At 36.2% G+C, this 21,646-nt stretch overlaps 2 protein-coding genes across 2 annotated transcripts in view; one reads left to right on the forward strand and one right to left on the reverse strand.

Annotated features, from left to right (window-relative positions):
• The window catches only part of PPME1 (protein phosphatase methylesterase 1), a gene marked incomplete at its 3' end in the record, with an annotated part of 74,258 nt that overhangs the window by 26,717 nt on the left and 25,895 nt on the right, over nt 1-21,646 (reverse strand). The window contains exons 2-5 of the mRNA XM_082660074.1: nt 12,567-12,661; nt 11,764-11,855; nt 2,127-2,184; nt 1,624-1,675 (exon numbers count right to left, since the gene is read on the reverse strand). Of these exons, the coding sequence (XP_082516200.1) occupies nt 1,624-1,675; nt 2,127-2,184; nt 11,764-11,855; nt 12,567-12,661 (297 nt within the window). The remainder of the gene's footprint in view (nt 1-1,623; nt 1,676-2,126; nt 2,185-11,763; nt 11,856-12,566; nt 12,662-21,646) is intronic.
• On the forward strand, nt 16,634-17,355 carry LOC309826761 (U1 small nuclear ribonucleoprotein C-like). The gene has a single exon (XM_082661096.1). The coding sequence runs from the start codon at nt 16,661-16,663 to the stop codon at nt 17,138-17,140; it is 480 nt and encodes a 159-aa protein (XP_082517222.1). The 5' UTR covers nt 16,634-16,660; the 3' UTR covers nt 17,141-17,355.

Genomic DNA, 21,646 nt, shown 5'->3' on the forward strand with positions numbered 1-21,646 from the left:
GTAATATATTTAAAGTATACGATGTGATGATTTGAAATACGTATACACTGTGACATGATTCCCACAATCAAGTTAATTAACCCTCTAGTCTTTACTTCTTACTAGCCAATTCCTCAGTACTCCAATCCCGTTACAGTTAACAAATCTTTATATTAAACTTTCCTTGTTTAAATTACTGTGTGGTTTCTCTCTCCTGATTGTCCCAGACTGATACATTATTAGGCAATGTTTCCTTAAGGTCATCAATTAATTCTTTAATTTCTTCTTGAATGTCAGTCAAGCCATCATCACCCTTGTCTGACTGCCTGGCCACTTAGATGATGTATTTCACTTTTTTGTCAACAGTCAAGAAACGCTTTAAAACTTATTCATAAATCTTTCTATAGGTATCACTAACAAGCTTGATTATTTTGGGCTTTATTGTTCTCACATTACAAAGGAACAACTGAGGGAGCAGATTCTTGGCTCTCTTTTCATGGTTTCTCAGGCACATGTTTATTGAGTGGAATGGTCCTCTCACAGTGTTGTTTCTCTCTCTCTGCCAAGCACTATGTTGAATGATCACAATTCTAGTCTATTAACTGTGGGACCTCATGCAGTTATTCAACCCATCTGAGCCAGTTTTCTCATTGGTAAAAAAGTGATAATATTTACACTACAGACTAATTAAAATAATTAATTTATCCTTAACAAATGTTTAATTTACACTTAATGAAGCACATAAATAGCACCTACTATACAATACATAAATAACACCTACTATAACAATACAATTATCGTCACATGACTTTGGGTTCTGAAGGAAGAACAGTTTACTCATGGATTAAAGCTGCTAAAGTAAAAAGGGACAAGATATTTTTGGTGCCAAAAATACACTTGAGAGAGCATGCATTAAGCACATGAGAGAGTACGTATTAAAAGCAGGGTAGTTGGAAAAATCCTGTTTACAATATAGAATAGTGGTCTCCAAACACCAGTCATGGGACTGGCTGCATCAGATTCCTTTATAGAAATTTATCAAAATCTAAATGCCCAGACCCACTGGTAGAAGCACTAATTCAATAGGTCTGGGGTAGGGCCAAATCATCTGTACTTCAATCACTTCTCAGATGATTCTGATGAGTGGCCAGGTTTGAGAGCCACTGCATGTGCTATACTCATCTTTTACTTTGAGGCCCAGAGTATAATCAGTTATTCTTTAATACCCTGTTTTTGTCTTACTATAACGCTTGACAAAGAATGTGGGCAGGATATCTTAAGAACGTCTTACAGAGCCCTTTGCATACAACCACTTTTCAAGCATGGGTCCCCAATAGATATTCAGATTCTACTCAACTCTGTCAACAGAAGAAAACTTTTCAAAAGCCAACACAAACTAAACTGTGCCTTGAAGAATTTTCAAATGCTTTAAGTGATGACCATCACATTGAATATACCAAGGAAGATGGAGGTTTCTTTCAATATTAAACAGTAAAGAAACACCAGATATAGAGGAAAGAGAAAAGAAGTAAAATTTTCTCTGTGTTATTTGTTGTTCAACAATCTCACCAGGAGAGTGATAAACTATTATTTATAATAGTAATGGAAGCCAGGTGATTGTATAAACAGTATTAGATTACTTACTTTGCCATGGTTTCTGCAGACAGGTCTTCAGAATTCTTGACTTTTGTTTCACCTAAAAAGAAAATATTTTAAAAATAAAATTCCCATGAAGATAAATCATAAAAGCAAGAGTATTTGCTTTCAAAAAATCTCACCTTGGGATAATGAAATGGGAGTTTTATAATGGTATATGATGGGCATAGCAAGGATTTTCTGTTACAGACGTATCTTTATAGTTGGCCATCTGAAGAAGGATAATTACAGTAGCAAAGATTTTTCCACATTCCTCATACATTACCAGCATCAGAATTTGGTTACGTTAGTGGACATTTTCTTAGCTAAACAACAATATATATATATATATGTGTGTATAAAAATATTTATGAAAAGTGAAAGCTAGGACTTCCCTCTAAATGCACAAATGGAACAGCCCAGGCCACAATGAAATCTCTAATATTTAACACTATTCAAAGGGCTTGGCAAATATATCATTGAGTCAGTGACTAATTAAGAACTTCACTCACCATGACCTCGAAGATCCAAAGCCACAATCCTACATTGAACCCTACTAATGATTGCTGCCTAGGAGGAAGAGGAAAAGGAAAAGTATTCAGATACATCTGGGTTAGCAAATCTTTCCCCATTACCAATGATAACTTTGTCAGATGAACTGCCATCAGAATTCAAGGATCTCAAGAGAATCAAGAGACTTTCCACTTTAAAGCAAAATTTTAAAAATAATGATTCTCTGCTTTTTGTGTGCATATTCTGGTTATATCCCAACTTCAAAATATGGCTTTCTCCACCTAAATCCCTCTTTAAAACTTAACTCTTCCTAGCTTTTCATAAAACAGAATAAGCACCTTTATACAATGACCCTCTGAGCTTTACTATTACTTATGATTTTCATCCATACTCACTGGTTATCTTTTCCCTAATCTGGAAGGGAAATTCTCTAGATAAGGACCATGAGTCAGTTTATATCTAGGCTCAGGATATCACACAAATGTGACACTCAGATCATGAAATAACCTTGAAAGCAGCCCAAGTCATGAAATCTACCAAAGATTCACTTAAGACAGAGCAGGAATACACATAAGTTTGTACCAGTTAAACAAAAATATATTGAAAAAGAAATCATATCATGAGGAAGTATAATTTCAGAGGTTTAAACAAGCCTGAAATAATTGAGGATCTTCTTCCTCAAATGAACTAGTTTCTTTGACAATAATATATCACAATTGGTGTAAATGTCATCAACACTTTTTTAACTTTTAAGAATAAGATAGGAAAACTATCTAGGCTAACTCTTACATTTTATGAATGAGGAAACTGAAGTCAAGAGAAAGGAAATTATTTGCTCAGGGTCATGCAACTAGTAACAAAAATAAGACCAGAATCAAGGTAAGATACTAACATAACAGTCAATGTATACCATAAAACAAATCAGAGCTCTTAAATCACATTTTCCCCTCATTTTATTTTTAACTGATTAAAACATATTTTGAATATATTCACATTATAAAAATGTTGAAAATTTAGAAAATTAATGAGAGGAGAAAAAACTCCTCTGATTTGCCATCCATATGTCATCTCTTTGGATATTTCCTATGATCATTTTCCCCAGCTCTGTCAAAATATTATTGATTTATAACATATGTAAGTTTAAGGTGTTCAATGGGATAATTTGATATATGTGTATAATGCAAAATGGTTACCACAATAATCTCCATCCCCTCACATAATTACCATTTGTGTGTGTGTGGGGGGGGGGACACAACATTTAAGATCTACTCTCTTAACAACTTTCAAGTATTAATACTGTATAATTAATTACAGTCACCATCCTGTACATTAGATCCCCAGAACTAATTCATCTTATAGCTGGGAGTTTGTACCCTTTCACCGACATCTCCCCATTTCCCCCACCTCCCAGCCCTTGACAACCACCATTCTAATCTCTATTTCATGAATTCAGCATTTTTAGATTCCACGTAGACATTTTAGATTCCACAATAACATTATTTGTCTTTCTCTATCTTATTTCACCTAGCATAATGCCCTCAAGGTCCTCCATGTTATTGCAAAAGGCAGGATTCCCTTTTTCATGGCTGAATATTCCTGTGTGTGTGTGTGTGTGTGTGTGTGTGTGTGTGTGTGTGTGTGTGTGTGACATTTTCTTTATCCATTCATCCACTGATTGATGCTTAGGTTGTTTCCATGTTGTGGTTATTGCAAATGACATTGCTGTGAACATGGAGGTGCAGCTATCTCTTCAAGATCATTTTTTCATTTCTTGCAGATATACAGAAGTGGAATTGCTGGATCTTACAGGAGTACTATTTTTAATTTTTTGAAGAAACTCCATACTGTTTTCCATAGTTTGGCTATACCAATTTACATTCCCATCAACAGTGCAGAAGGGTTCCTTTTTCTCTACAGGCTCATCAACACTTGTTTCTTGCCTTTTTAATAGCCATTTTAATAGGTGTGAGGTGATATCTCATTGTGGTTTTGATTTGCATTTTCCTGATGATTAGTGATAGCAACCATCTTTTCATGCACCTGGTTGCCATTTGTATGTCTTCTTTGGAAAAATGTCTATTCAAGTCTTTTGTCCACTTTTAAATTGGATTGGTTTTTTTTGCTATTGAATTGTATGAGTCCCTTATATATTTTGGATATTAATCCCTTATCAGATAAATGGTCTGCAAATATTTTCTCCCATTCTGTAGGCTGCATTTTTATTTTGCTGACTTTTTTTTCTTTTTTTTTTTCTGTGCAGAAGTTTTTTAGTTTGATGTAGTCCCAACTTGTTTATTATTGCTTTTGTTCCTTGCACTTTTGGTGCCATATCCAAAAATCACTGCCACAGGGCTTTCTCCTTGTTTTCTTTCAGTAGTTTTATAGGTTCAGGTCTTACATTTAAGTTTTTAATCCATTTCAAAGTAATTTTTGTGAGTGATGTAAGATAGGGGTCTAATTTCATTCTTCTGCATGGAGTTATTCAGTTTTCCCAACACCATTTATTTTAGAGATTATCTTTTCCTCATTGAGTCTTCTTGGATCCCTTGTCAATTATTAGTTGATTGTATATGTGTGGGTTTATTCTTGAGGTTTCAATTCTGTTCCATTGGCCTATGTTTCTATTTTCATGCCAGTACAATATTATTTTGACTACTATAACTTTGTAATAAAGTTTGAGATCAGGAATTGTGTTGTCTCTAGCTTTCTTCTTTCTCAGGATTGCTTTGGCTATCTGGGGTCTTTTGTTGTTCCACAGAAATTTTAGGATTGTTTTTTCTATTTCTGTGAAAAATGTCATTGGAATTTTGAAGGGGATTGCATTGAATCTGTAGATGGCTTTGTGTAGTAGACATTTTAACAATATTAATTCTCATGATCCATGAACATGGGCTATCTGTTTGTGTCTTCTTCAATTTCTTTCATCAATGTCTTATAATTTTCAATGTACAGATCTTTCACCTCCTTGGTTAAATTTATTCCTAAGCATTTTATTTTCTGATGCTATTGTAAATGGGATTGTTTTCTTTATTTCTTTTCCAGATAATTCATTGTTAGTGTATTTAATCATATTTTAAAAATCACCTAGAAAATCAAGTCTGTTTCTACTTCCAATACTCTAATGAATATCTTTAAAGAGAACAAAGGACTAAAATTCTAATATACTTTGCTATTTGCTCCTGAAAGCTAATTTACAGGAGTTATTTAATGCATTATCGTGGTACTAAAGCTTTAAATGCCAAAAACAAATCTGTATTTTGGAAATAAAATTAAGTGGCAAAGATAGTGTCAAATTTGCCTGATTGCTGTACTTTAAAAAAAGAAAGGTAAAACTAGGTCCACAAAACAGCAACGAAATATTCATTTGAAGGCAGTAAATGTCAATTCCAATTTTAAATTGAAAGCAAGAATTCAAAATCTTATGTGCCTGTCAGAAAACACTGACAATAATACTAAAAACAGATTTTTCACTCACTTATTTAACAAATCTAAAGTGCATCTGCTAAAAGTCTGGCACCAATTGAGTAATGGGGTTACAGTACGAAAAAGACAGTCAATGTTCCTGCTCCCATGACGTTTACATTCTAGTTTGGTGGAGGAAGACTAGTAATCAATGACTGAGCAAAGTAAATTCAGAAAGTAATACATTTTATAGATAATAAAAAATTGTGAGAGCATGTCTATGCCTCTAGATCTCACTTCAAATAGTACAACTCTGCCACTTCTGGAATGGTTGAGTAAAAAGCAGCTATTTAAGAACTAGACTTATCCAACCATTTTCTCAATAGAAGTTGTGGTGTTAGTAATAACAGCAACAACAGTAGAATGTAATTTTTATTAAATCTTACTATGTATCAGGCACCAATCTAATTACTTCAAATGAATTATCTAACTTTCTCCTCACAACTCTTTTATTTAGATACAATTTTCATCATGTTACAAGTGAGAACATTTTACACAGAGGTTTGGTAACTTGCCCAGGGACAAACAGCTAATAAGTGGTGAGGCCAAAATTAAAGTCTGAACAGCCTGATTCCAGGTGGTTCACAACCCTGGCTGCGTAACAGAATCACATAAGGAGCTTCAGGAAATACTGCTACCCAGGTACTAACCCACCAGAAATTCTGATTTAAGTGATCTGGGTAGGGGTCCAGGATATCAACGCATTTTAGAGTTCCCCAAGTGATTCTAATGTACAAAGTTTAGCCTAGCTCTAGAGTAGAGAATAAGAGTCAAGACTGGAAGTTAGATCTGGGTATTCTGTACCACTTTATTATCTCACTAAATTATCTCCCTGAGAAGTAGGCTGGGAAAATATTAGCCCAAATTTTGTTGCTGACAAAACAGGTTCTGAGAGGTATTGGTGAAGGTGTGGAGAAATAGGTATCCTCACAGACACATAAAATCCTCAAACTTTATAATGCTGGCTAATCTGATAAGTGAAAAGTGGTATTCTTTCATTTTAGTTTATATTTTACTCATTAATAGTAAGGTAGAGATATGGGGATATATGTATAAATGATTCACTTTGTTATAAAGCAGAAACTAACACACCATAGTAAAGCAATTATACTCCAATAAAAACGTCAAAAAAAATAGTAAGGTAGACCCATTTTTATAAGTTTATCAGTTATTTATATTTCCTCTTCTGTGAACTACCACTTCGTATCTCTTGCTCATTTTTCTACCGGATTATCTTTTTCTTACTGCTTTTTGGGAGTGTGTTTTTTTTTTTTTTAATGTTTATTTATTTGGCTGTGTGGAGTCTTTGTTGCGGTGCGCAGGCTCTTCATTGCGACACACGGGCTTCTCTCTAGTTGTGGCAGACAGGCTCCAGAGCACGCGGGCACAGTAGTTGCAGCGTGTGGGCTCCAGAGCACGTGGACTTGTGGGCTCTCTAGTTGTGGCACGCGAGCTCTAGAGCACACAGGCTTAGTTGCCCCACAGCGTGTGGGATCTTAGTTCCCCGACCAGGGATCAAACCCATGTCCCCCGCATTGGAAGGCGGATTCTTAACCACTGGACCATCAGGGAAGTCCCGGTAGTTTTTTTTAATATAATGAAACTGTTAACCCTTTGTTATTCATATTGCATGTATTTCAAATACTTTTTACCTAGCACATAGCTTGTGTTTTAATTTTAAGATATCTTGTCTAGGAGTTTTTCATTTTGGCAAAGTTGAATTTATCAACCTTTCTTTTATGGCTTTTTCTTCTTCTGGCTGCTCCAAGGTCATATATGAATATTCTTACAGTTTGTTTTTTAAATTCAGTAGTTTAATCCATTTGGGTTTTTTTATATTAACTTATTTTTAAACATGGGCCTATTTCTTGATTCTTTCTGCCAATAACCATAATATTGATAGAGTTTTAGAATATGTTCTGATATATGAGAGGGCAAGTCCCTTCCCTCTTGCTCTTTTTCAAAATTATCTCAGCAATCACTGGGCATTTATTCTGTGTGAATTTTAGAGTCTCATGAAAAATCCCATTGAGATTTAGGGGAGTTAGATTCATACAGGAACATGATTTATTTCTCTATTCAGGTTTTCCTTTATATTCTTCTGTACTGTTTCCTCCATAAATGTCTTATAAGTTAAAACAAGTAAGACTTATTCCCAGTTATTTTATAGTTTTGTCACTTTTATGGATAGAATAATTTTTCCTCTTATATTTCCAAATCCAGTAACTGCTAATATTTAGGAAAAGTAGATTTTTTTATATTTACTTTGTAAACTATGGCTTCACTAGTAGTTTGCCAGTTGATTTTCTTTGGTTTTCTAGAGAGACAGTATTTACAAGTAATGACAGTTCTCACTCTTTTCAAAACTTTAAAACTCATTTTTCCTTCTTGTTTTATTGTTTGGCTAGAAGCTCCAGTATACTATTGAAAATAGCACCCCTATCTTGTCTCTGACTTTAAAAGTGTCTCTTTTACCACTAGGTATATTTATGTAATTTTCTGGTATATAAACTTAATAAAGTTAAGAAAGTTTTTCATCTATTCCTAATTGCCAAGAGTTTTCAACATAGTGGGTGTTGTACTTGATCAAGTCCTTTTTTCGTATCACATGAGGCGAGAGATTAATTACACTGATAGATTTTCTAATGCTGGACCATTCTCACATTCCTGGGATAAAACCTAGTTGGTCAATGTATTACTATTTTACTACACTACTGGAGTCAATCTGCTGTTATTTTATTTAGGATTTTGCATCTATTTTATAACCGAAATTGGCTCACAGTTTTCTTGCAGTCTTTGCCTGGTTTTGGTATTAGACTGATGTTACCTTCACAAATGAATTGGGTAACTTAAAACAGTACTACTCTAAGTAGTACTTTTATGTGGTGAAAAATTTTAATTAAACTTTCTCCTCGGGAAAAGAAACTAACACTCCATAAGATATCAAATACTTAGAATTAATAAGAGACAGCCTGTTAACTAGTCTCGCTGTCTCCATCTATGTCTCCTGCCCAACCCATCATCTATACTAGCATCCTGATTATTCTAAAGCTCTTCAATGACTTCCCATTGACTAAAACAGCGATACTCAATTACACAAGTAGGTAGATGTGTATCATAATGCTCAGTTTCCCAGAAATTTACAATCTTGGTGTGTTTGCAATTGTTTCATGCAAATCAGACTTTCGATACCCCTTCTCTAATTCTGACATGCCTAAAATACATTTATGGACAGGAGAAGTTTTGTGTTTAAAAATAGCTCCCTCTATTACCCTGAACTAAAGGATAGGGGTGCAATTCCCTAGCCAGGCATACAAGGCCCTCCCATAATTTTGTTCCTGTGATCTCTCTAGTCACCTCTTTCCCTGCTCCCTACCATTATACTTTATACTCGAGCTACTTATAACTTCCAAAACATACTTCACTGTTACACTCTTCACTGCCTTTGTACTCATCTCTCCTTGAAATGCCTCTCTACTAATCTAATTTCTATTCAGTCTTTAAAGCCCAGATGTCCCTTCTCTTATGAAACTTTCTTTAATCTCCCCCCTCAACCATCATCAGAGTTAATAATTCCCTCCTCTGTTACTTTTGTATCTTGTACATAGATGCTATAAACTCATCTAACAACTGAGTGCTTTTTTAAAAAAAATATTTATTTATTTGGCTGTGTCGGGTCTTAGTTGTGGCATGCTGGCTCCAGAGTGCGTGGGCTTAGTTGCCCTGTGGCATGTGCGATCTCAGTTCCCTGACCAGGGATCTAACCTGCATCCCCTGCATTGGAAGGCGGATTCTTAACCACTGGACCACCAGGGCCGTCCTGACAACTGAGTGCTTGAGTCAAGCACTTTATTAAGAACCTCATAACTTTTGTTCAGTCTCATAACCACTCTATTATAACTAGGTAGTATTATATCCATTTTACAAATTAAGAAACTAAAGCATGATAGATTAAGTTGTGTTGAGATTCAAATCCCAGTCTGAGATAAAAGCTTCTTAAAATTTTTGCTGTATTATCTATATATATATATGTTATCTCCATTTTTCCTATTTTCCCCATTACACTTAAAACATCATATAAAAACAAGAGGGGCTTCCCTGGTGGCGCAGTGGTTGGGAGTCCGCCTGCCAATGCAGGGGACATGGGTTCGTGCCCCGGTCCGGGAGGATCCCGCGTGCCGCGGACCGGCTGAGCCCGTGGGCCATGGCCGCTGGGCCTGCGCGTCCGGAGCCTGTTGCTCCTCAACGGGAGAGGCCACAGCAGTAGGACGCCCGTGTACCGCAAAAAAAAAACAACAAGAGGATACATTTAATTCTCCAATGTATCTATAGCACCTAGCATAATGCCTGGCACAAAGTAGTGGTTTAAGTATTTGCTGATTGGCTGATCTTATTAAAGAGTGAACTCTCATTTCTCTGTCCTTAGTAACCCAGCACAAAACCTGAAATACAGAATACATTCATAAATATTTGCTAACATGAACTGAATTAACTGGGAAAAGAAACAGGAATCAGCAGATACTACAGATCCAATTCTCGGCTTCAATCAGTTCATACTTGGTTGGTCCCAGGTCCTTCAGAGGTACCAAAACTGAAAAGGACTGAAGGCTGATTTTCACTACTTTTTAAGTGTTTACTATTGACACTATAGTTGCTACATTAGGAACAGGCACATGTTGCTGTTACTTGTTCACTCAAAAAACATTCCTTGAGTATACAATATGTTCCCAGAATAAATAAACTCTGGTCTTTGCCTCCAAAAAAACTCACAATCTAGTTGAGGGATGTAAATGACTAAAGCCATGCTACTAAGGACTTGAAATGTGGCTAGTCCAAACTGAGATGTGTTATAAGTATAAAATACACACTGGATTTCAAAGACAGTATAAAAAATAATGTGAAATATCTCAACAGTAATTTTTATATTGATTATCTGTTGAAATTATAATATTTGGGGTACAATGGGTAAAATAAAATATATATTAAAAATTATTTCACATGTTTCTTTTTACCTATTTAATGTCCCTACTAGGAAATTTAAAATTACATGTGTGGCTCACATTATATTTCTACCGGATAACACAGGTCTAGAGACATGAAAGAGTCTAGCACTTACAGGCAAATCATACAGCTACATTCCACAGTAAGAGAAAGGAAGTAGCAAACAAGACAAGGGCCAAATCATTCAATAATTTAATAACGGTTAAGTAAGTGCCTATGTGTCAAAAACTGTTTCAGGAATTTGGGAAACAAAAGAAGTAAGACATTATCCCTGTTCTCAAGGAATTCATGGTCTAATAGAAGACATGAGAAGGCACCTTTATACTTAATTCCAATAATCCTTCTGCCAGGAATGAAATGATATATTCAGGGCCCTCCTCAACTCCACAGCTATCTGGCTCCAGGTATATAGTGCTGCATTCTCACTTGCTCCCACTTTCTGTCCTTCAGACTCACTAGTGGTAAGTAGAAGACATATGTATATCTGCTTGATACACACAAGAAGAGATGACAATTTCATTTTAGATAGGAATGTTGCCAGTATCTTCTTCAACAGTATCTCCCCTTATATATGGGCTACCCTACCCCAGAGTCAAGAATATTGGGAAGATCTACAACTGGCAGTACTCACATAGACACATATTCCGTACTCTAGACCAGGGTATCATCAACCAAATATTACTTCCTAGTAGCTCACTAGTACCATTAAAATATAAACATTATTTAAAAAAGAAGGAACACTTTCCAAATATATATGGGGCATTTCGATGTGTTAAGTACTATAGCAGGCTCTATTAGGGAGACAAAGGACAGACATTATCTCTACCGAAGCACCCAAAAAGACTGTCTGCTTATCCATTACTTAAATCACTGAGACACAGTCCCCAACTTTGGAGAATTCCATCCCCCTCATCCCAGTGCAATATATATAGAACATTTTATAAACTGAAGAATTCATGTGCTAAAGCTCACTCCAGTTAAAATCCTCTAGTTTAAAGAACACATGATTTTGGCCTATGATGATAAATGTTTGAAATCGACTTACATCCCTAACCATCTTATATGAAGCTAAGTGAATGAGCACAGAAGAAAGTTAGGCTAGTCAAATTCATCCCCAAGCAAATAATGATTGTGCTAACTAACATTAACTTCCACTATCAACTGCTTACTTACCGTGAACACAGCCCAAGAAAGGGCAGAGTGGCCTCCTCCATGCAGAAGAAGTAGGACTGGACCCTCTGAGCCACTCTTGTAAACTCGAAAAGTGTATGAATAGTTAAAGATAACATATCTAAGCTTTTGCTCACTGAAGTTTTTGATTACTTAGTCATAATGACTGGATCAGAAAACTCAGTCAGGACCAAGCTATAAGCAAAGCTGCAGACTTCCAAACCTAAGAGGCACTTAAGTAGAAGTTTCTGAGACACCAAACCTGTTTTTGAGGCATGGAGCCAGTATGACCACGTTCTTTTTCCCACTTTTTTTTTTAATTATTATTTTTTATTTTGACTGTACCACACGGCTTGTGGGATCTTAGTTCCCTGACCAGGGACTGAACCCAGGCCCTCCGCAGTCAAAAGGCTGAGCCTAACCACTGGACTGCCAGGGAATGCCCATCACCACTTTTTCAATGGGAAAAAAACTATTCCCTTTGCCCTAATGAGGATACAGTCCCTGGTTTCTAGACGCTAAACCAGTTCAACTCACTTGACTCATTAAACCTTCCCCTCAAAACCTGGGCCCTCAAAAGATATACCAGTTTCAAGAATTTAATTCTTAATCCCTTCCCCATGCATGAGACAATTATAGCCAAATAAGATATTGGCACAGTCTTACAAGAAATATTCCATGTTGTACAAGGAACAGGTAGAGAATGAAAATGAAATAAACAGCGAGAAGAACATTTTAGAAACTACACAAATCTTCTTAGACAATGTTATAAGCCTACTAAAGAATAAGGCATTTTACAAAGGATATATCCTTGCCAGTTTCATTCTCTACTTCTACATCTTCCATGGATTCAAAGTACTGACTCCACGGAACAGGAGAAAAGTCCCGCTTTCTTCCAGGGCTAAGGGGAAAAAAAGAGAGAGATTTCAAGTAAAAATTAGTTATGCATGAAAAGGTAAAATCTTCATCAACAAATATTAAACGTAAATCTGAAATGAAAATAACAAGATATTTTCTCGTAAAGATATGAAGAGTTTTCATACACAAAGTATTACATTAAACTGTTTTAAAAAGCTCATATATGTATAAAATTTTAGGATTTTAGGAAATTCATCAGTATGTTTTTTTTCGTTAGTATGTTTTAATCACAAATATATTGTGTGTATATACACACAACAAAACCTGCTAGTTCTCTCACCTTGTTCTTGGCTATAGGCTCATTCCTATCCTCTCAATCCACTTTAATATTGTTCCTGCTACATTAATTTTTGGTCACTATTGCTTCTTCATACCTTTAATCCTTCACATTTTTTCATGCTTCTTTGTCATTTCCCAACCAATCAATATACAAGCTTCACAGAAGGCAAACTGTCCGTATCAATACCTTGAATTTCTGGGCATTTATCTGAAGAGAAGCTCACACAGAAGTGAAATGACTTATCTATTCAATGTAGCATTGCTTGTAATAGAGAAAAATTGGAAATAACCTAAATATCAACAGGTGACTAATTAAAATAAATTTTGGTACACAGAGAAATAATATTTCGTTGTAAAAAGAAGGAAGCGATTATATATTGATAAAATTCCTTATCTATGGATAAGATACACTGTTAAGTAAGCAAAGAAACAAACATGATGCACCTACTACCATTTGGGTAAAAATGAGAAATATGCATAAATGTAATTGCTTATATATATTTAGAATATCTCTGAATGAATACTGATGTAACACTGATGGTAACCTGGGAGGGGAACTATGACTGGGAGGTGAGAGGGACAATTTTCATTGTACATCCCTTTCTATGTTTTGACCTTTGAACCATGTATTATTTTAAATTATTGTTATTTTAAATTATTATATTAAACTATTTTGAAACAAAACAAAAATAATTGATAAATATCTGTTTACAACCTAAGGCTTCAACCTTGGATGGAACACAAGAAAGAAACCCCAAGTCTTCCTCTATTTCCACACAGATTCTTTCCAGTAATGTAGGAAATTTAGCATTCCATCAGCAGCAAAACATTAACTCCTGCCTGACAACTTCTTGTATATGCTATGGGACCGAATTGAGAATATGTACAAAGCATAATACAAAGCTACTTTTAAAAACTTAAGTTAATACAAAAGTACTCTAGGTTGACTATAATACTGGAAAGCATTACAGTGGGGCAGCTGGGCAGCAAGGAATGTATTCTCTCAACAGTCAAGTATTTATTGAATATCTACCTTCTACTAGGCATTGAAACAGGTTAGTAGGTCTCAATCCATGTAACAATAAAATCACCTGGGGAGCTTTTAAAAATACTGATGTTTGGATCTCACCTCTAGAAATTGATTTAAATGGTCTGGGATGTGGCCTAGGTACTGATAATTTTTAAAGTTCCCCAAGTTGAGAGAGAGATGCTAGAAATACAAAGGTAGAATATATGATTTGGAGTGAGAGAGGAGTTCAAATTCCTCACAGTTCATACCATTGCCCTATAATTCCTAACACTTGCAGTATGGACTTGGGCAATTTCAAATTATCTAAATTCTTTCTGCCTTGGATTATAATGACTAAGTAAAATAAGATATCCTTTAAAATAATCTAATACATCTGGCATTTGGTAGTTGCTCAGTAAATCGGTAAACCTATCTTCTGATAGAAAAAGTCCCTCTGTGGAAGTAAACTACAACTTTAGCCTAGACCTATTTTTTGGTTTACTGGTTGCACTTGAATTCCTACTGCAAAACTAAAAGCAGACCTATTTTTTTTTCAGTCAGTTATTTATTTATTTTTATTGAAGTATAGTTGATTTACAATATTATATTAGTTTCAGGTGTACAGCATAATGATTCAGAATTTTTGTAGATTATACTTCATTATAAGTTATTACAAAATAATGGCCATAATTCCCTGTGCTATACAATATATCCTTGTTGCTTACCTATTTTATACACAGTAGTTTGTATCTGTTAATCCCATATGCCTGATTTGTCCCTCCCCCTTCCTGCTCCCCTTTGGTAACCACTAGTTTGTTTTCTATATCTGTGAGTCTGTTTCTATTTTGCACATACATTCATTTGTATTATTTTTTAGATTCCATATATAAGTGATACCATACAGTATCTGTCTTTGTCTGACATTTCACTAAGCATAATATTCTCTAGGTTCATCCACATTGCTACAAATGGCAGAATTTCATTCTAAAAGCAGAACTCTTAATTCTACTTATCAGTCACTCACAAACTCATCTATGCATATACTAAAATTTGAGTACATATAACAATCATAACATAGCATGCCAAACCTATTATAATAGATTCTAAGAATCCATGCATGAAATTCTGATGTCTAGAGCTAGGATATCGTAGTAATAGTACCTAACATTTACTGTACGCAACAGTGAGTCACTGTGCCAATTTACAGGCATGATTCTATTTAATTCTGACAAAACTTTGAGTTGTTTTTATCGCCATTTCTCAGATTAAAAAACAGATTTAGAGATACAAAGCAACTTGCCAAAGGTTCTACAACTACTAAGTAGCACTGACTGGACGCAAATCCAGTTCCATCACTCTTCAAAGTCTCTGTTCTTTCCTCCAATGCTACATTAATTCTCAGATTTTTTTTGTCTCTCACTCTCTCATTTATACTTCTGAAAAGTAATAAGGCTTTATGTAGGGCATATTATCAGAGGTTTCCTTTTCAGAGTCTAAATATGACTGATTTTGCCAAGGCCACAGAAACTTTCCAAGTTGGCCAGGCACTAGTTAAAGAAAAATTACTTCCTACCATCAGAAATCATTCCTAGGAAAACAGCCTCCACTTCTAATCTTCATTTAAAAAATAAATTTTCAGGGACTACCCAACTTATACAACATATGAGTAATTCCCATTTAGTTAAAAAGCCAATAATCTATACCTCAAAATGTTGCTCCTACTCCCACAGAGATCTTTCTGGCATACTCCTAACATCTGCATTTGAACACATAATTGCTTATATACTCCATGACTTCAGGAAATTTTGCACAAGGTTAGATAAGAAGTAGAATATGAATCTTTATATTCTAGTCAGAAAGAATACTCTGTATTTTAGAGTTGAAGTTTTGGTTCTTTTAAAAAATAGTTTCTTATTCTTTTATGCCTAGCTACTTTATGGTCATTACAGCCTGTGTAGGCTCTTTTTAGTTATAATTTTTTATTTTATTATTTACTTATTTATTTAGCCGCGCCACGTGGCTTGCAGGATCTTAGTTCCCAACAAGGGGTTGAACCCGGGCCACGGCAGTGAAAGCGTTAAGTCCTAACCACTGGACGGCCAAGGAATTCCCTACTTGTAATTGTTTTAAATGAATTAATTACTGACTTTTTTCTCCATGGAGTCATAATGAAAGAATTCTGAAATAAGAACTTTCAAAAGCATAACAAGGTTAAGTTATACTTTAAAAATAAGGATTTATTCACCAAGAACCTATTATATGTATCAGGCTTGTGACTGAGGTGGGGTGGTAGGAGATGCTGGGATTACCATAAAACTAGTGAGACAATGCCTCTGCTCTCAAGAAGCTAATATCAAATACCTAAATATCTAACATAATGTACAGATAAATACTTTAAATAGCCTAAGAGGTACAGCTAAAGTGCTGTGAATGTTCAGAGGGAATAAAGATTACTTTCAGCTTGAGAAATAGAGACTTCAAAGAAAAAATAATATTTAAGCTATGCATTAAAGGACAAACAGAATTTGGACTGATGATGGAAGCAGAGAAATAGGGAGGGGTAAGGCAGACATTTCAGGGAGAGAGAAGGGCACAAATAAGTACTCGGTATGATGCCTGTCATGGGGGTACTATTAAAAAACAAAGTAAAAAAATAAATGCGGGAACGGAGTTGCCAAAGGCCTGACGAGCGACATGCCTAAGTTTTATTGTGACTACTGCGATACATACCTCACCCATGACTCTCCATCTGTGAGAAAGACACACTGCAGTGGTAGGAAACACAAAGAGAATGTGAAAGACTACTATCAGAAATGGATGGAAGAGCAGGCTCAGAGCCTGATTGACAAAACAATTGCTGCATTCCAACAAGGAAAGATACCTCCTACTCCATTCTCTGCCCCTCCTCCTGCAGGGGCAATGATTCCACCTCCCCCCAGTCTCCCGGGTCCTCCTCGCCCTGGGATGATGCCAGCACCCCACATGGGGGGCCCTCCTATGATGCCAATGATGGGCCCTCCTCCTCCTGGGATGATGCCAGTGGGACCTGCTCCTGGAATGAGGCCACCTATGGGAGGCCACATGCCAATGATGCCTGGGCCCCCAATGATGAGACCTCCTGCCCGTCCCATGATGGTGCCCACCCGGCCAGGAATGACTCGACCAGACAGATAAGGAGATTGGGGAACCTCTTTATATCAGTTTTATATTACTTCACCAGGAGATCATGGTGCTGTGACTCGGGATGTTTTCTAACAGGATGACAAGGAAGACTTGCTCCCCCTTCCTATCAAAGAGTAGTTTTGGAGGGGAGTGGTGGGACAGAAAAAGCAATTTTCATTTGTATTGTGAAATGTGAAAATAAAATTGTCAATTCTTTTAGTTAAAAATGTGTTCCCTTTTTTCTCCCTTCTGTATTCTTTTTGTATTATAAAGGAGAGTCCAATTGTGTTTCTCTAGCTCATTCTTTCTTCAGCATGCCCTCTGTATGACATTATTTTCCCTTAGCTGTAGAGTGGGTCCCTTTGGGCACCTTGTCTTTATTTAGTAAAGTTCTCTTGTGCAAAAACTGGTAAATCCAACACTTGTAGAGCTTTTGTTGATTAAAATAATAAACAGCACCTGGTTAATTTTTCACATTAAAAAAAAAAAATAAATGCAATAAGGTGGGAATAAGTACAGCAGTTTTGAAAACTAAGAGCTGATACAAGTAAAAGCAGATAGTGGAGAAAGAATAATAATAAAGTACAAAATATATGATCTTTTTCTGTTATTTGTGTGTTAGGGTCCCAAAAGCCAGATAGAGTTTGAATGGTATTGTAGAAAATGAGCAGCCAATAAAATGCACAGATTAAAATATTTCAGAAAGATCAATGTGGTGAGAGGTACAAGATGGACTTGGTTCTGGAAAACAATATGTTGCAATAACCTGGGTAGGAAAAGATGGGAGTATAGACTGACAATGGAATTTAAAAGGAGGAAAACACAGAAAGAACTTTCAAAAAGGCAATCAACAAATCTCAGGAATGTTCAAGATATGGAAGATGACTGACAGTAGAATCAAAGTCATTCTAAAGTTCTGAACTAATAGATGAATTATTAAGTCCAACAATTTATAAATAAAAATCTACTTTGGGGGACTTTGCTGGTGACACAGTGGTTAAAACTCAGTGCTCCCAATGCAGGGGGCCCAGGTTCAATCCCTGGTCAGGGAACTAGACCCCACATGCATGCTGCAACTAAGAGTTCACGTGCCACAACTAAGGAGCCTGTGTGCCGCAACTAACAAGCCTGCCGGCTGCAACTTAAGACCCAGCACAACCAAATAAATAAATAAAAACAAGAAAAAAATTATTAAAAAAATAATAAAAATCTACTTTGGGAGGTAAATGTATACAAAATTTTTGATGTCAGAAAAAAGTTTATTTCAAACCTAACAAAATAAATGTATCATTTCCTCCCATCTCCTGCTACCAGAGGAAGGAGTTCGGCAGCCAAGGAACAAAGTAGTACTACAAGAGACACACAGGAAATATGGCTTCTACCTAAACCACGTGAATCAAGTGTGTTTATGGACCCTTTGCTATTCTCATAGACCCTGTTCAGAATCTGATGAATGATGAGTCCTCACTCTAGAAAAAAATTCATACACATATATTTCGTATACAATTTCCTGGCTTCAAGAAACCCATCTATGAATCTCAAATTAAGAACCCTTGGCCTAACATGAAAAGATGCTCATCATTGCTAATGATTAGAGAAAAGCAAATTAAAACTACAATGAGGTACCACCTCACACCAATCAGAACAGCCATCATTAAAAAGTCTACAAATAATAAATGCTGGAGAGGGTGTGGAGAAAGGGAACCCTCTTACACTGTTGCTGGGAATGTAAATTGGGACAGTCATTATGTAAAACAGTATGGAAATTACTCAGAAAAGTAAAAATAGAGGTGCCATATGATCCAGCAATCCCACTCCTGGGCATATACCCAGACAAAACTATAATATGAAAAGATACAAGCACCCCTATGCTCACAGCAGCACTATTTACAATAGTTAAGACATGGAAACAACCTAAATGTCCCTTGACAGATGAATGGATAAAGAAGATGTGGTACATATATACAATGGAATATTACTCGGCCATAAAAAGGAATGAAATAATGCCATTTGCAGTAACATGGATGGACCTAGAGATTATCATACTAAGTGAAGTAAGTCAGAAAGAGAAAGACAAATACCATATGATATCACTTATATGTGGAACCTAAAATACAACACAAATGAACCTATGTATGAAACAGAAACAGACTCACAGACATAGAGAACAGACTTGCGGTTGTCAAGGGTGGGGGCCTGGGGGAGAAAAGGATTTTGAGTTTGGGATTAGCAGATGCAAACTAGTATATATAGGACGGATAAACAACAAGGTCCTACTGTATAGCACAGGGAACTATATTCAATATCCCATGATAAACCATAATGGAAAAGAATATGAAAATATATATATATATTTATAATTGAGTGACTGCTATACAGCAGAAATTAACACAACACTGTAAATCAACTATACTTCAAGAAAATTTTTAAAAAAAGAACGCTTGGCCTATATGTGAACCAAAACAATCTATTTCCAGCAGAAAGAGGAAAATTTTTAAAGAGGAAGAAAAGAATGAGGGGCTACTCCACCCTTAAAACTTTCTAAATATAAATTAATTTTCCATTTGCTAGAGACTAAAGATTTGTTTTCATAACCCATTTCTGCCTTTATTAACTGTGTGACCTTGGGCAAGTCACTTAACTTCTCCAGGCCTGAGTTTCTTCATGTCAGATAGGGTTATAGCATCAGTTTTACACGCTTTGTTATGAGGATTAAAGTAGTCTTCTTATCCTTTGGTTACCCTCAAATTAGCCTGTTCTATTTTTGTCATACAACTAGTCATTGCCTAAAATTAGTGTGTTCATGTATTTGTTATTATCTTTCACTCACTCCACCTAATTTGCTACTGTTTGAGATCCATGAGAGCAAGAATGTTCTCCATTTGTTCACCAGTGTACTCTCAAAGCCTGACACACTGATGATTATCTGTTGACAGTATGAAATAAGCTAATGTGCATAAAGTACTTAGCTTGGTGTCTTATTATTATTACTATTATTATTATGCTTTGAGGTTAATAAACAGAATCCTCCTTACTGAATCCTGATAAGGCTTCCAATGAAAGGAAATGGGACATTACAAAGCTACACTAATCAAGACTGTAGTACAAGCATGAGAGTAGACATACAGATTAACTGAACAGAATTCAAAGTCCAGAAATAAACTCTAACCTTTACATCAATAGTGGTTCAACAAACGGGCCAAGACAATTCACTGGGGAAAGAACAGTCCTTCCAACAAATAAAGTCAGGACAACTGCAAAAGTATTCATGCAGAAGTATGAGAATCTAGACCCTTTTCCTCTTACTATATACATAATTAAATCAAAGTAGATCACAAACCTAAATGTAAGAGCTAAAACTATAAAACTCTAAGAAGAAAACACAGGGGTAAATATTGTGATCTTGGGTTAAGCAACAATTTCTTAGATACAACACCAAAAGCAGAAATGATAAAACAGAAGATTTAGGAGTTGGATTTCACCACAATTAAAACTATTTATTAAAACTATAAGGACTGAGCTCCACTGGTGGCACAGTGGTTAAGAATCCGCCTGCCAAAGCAGGGAATAAGGGTTTCAGCCCTGGTCTAGGAAGATCCCACATGCCACGGAGCAACAAAGCCCGTATACCACAACTACTGAGCCTGCACTCTAGAGCCCGCGAGCCACAGCTACTGAGCCCTCGTGCCACAACTACTGAAGCCCGCACGCCTACGGCCCATGCTCTGCAACAAGAGAAGCCACTGCAATGAGAAGCCCGCGCACCACCATGAAGAGTAGCCCCCACTCGCCACAACTAAACAAAGCCCGTGCAGCAACAAAGACCCAATGCAGCCAAAGAAAAAAAACACCACAAACTATAGAGACTTCCCTGGTGGTGCAGTGGTTAAGGATCTGCCTGCTAATGCAGGGGACATGGGTTCGAGCCCTGATCTGGGAAGATCCCACATGCCGCAGAGCAACTAAGCCCGTGTGCCACAACTACTGAGCCTGTGCTCCAGAGCCCACAAGCCACAATACTAAGCCCACATGCCACAACTACTGAAGCCCGCGCGCCTAGAGCCAGTGCTCTGCAACAAGAGAAGCCACTGCAAGGAGAAGCCCGTGCACCGCAACAAAGAGTAGCCCCCGCTCGCCAGAACTAGAGAAAGCCCACATGCAGCAACGAAGACCCAACGCAGCCAAAAATAAATAAATAAATTTAATTAATTAAAAAAACACTATATATATTTTTACAGTATGGCTATGTACAGATTACCTCAGGTTAAATTTTATTTCCAATAATTATAAGCTTTGTGACCATTATTAACAAGTTATTTCTGCCTTAATTTCCTCAACTGTAAGCTCTGAAATGTGATTTACAAGCAGGCATATAAGTACTTCATAAATGTTAGTTATTACAAAAACACTGTTCATAGCTAAGCCACACAGTATACTGATTCTTTCTTTCTTGTAAAACTTTTGTCCAGAATAACTGTCTTTTATTTTGTTTACTGAGGTTTCTATTAAACTATCACT

This window comes from Grampus griseus, assembly GCF_964374135.1.
Source record: "Grampus griseus genome assembly, chromosome: 8".
Lineage (NCBI taxonomy): Eukaryota > Metazoa > Chordata > Mammalia > Artiodactyla > Delphinidae > Grampus > Grampus griseus.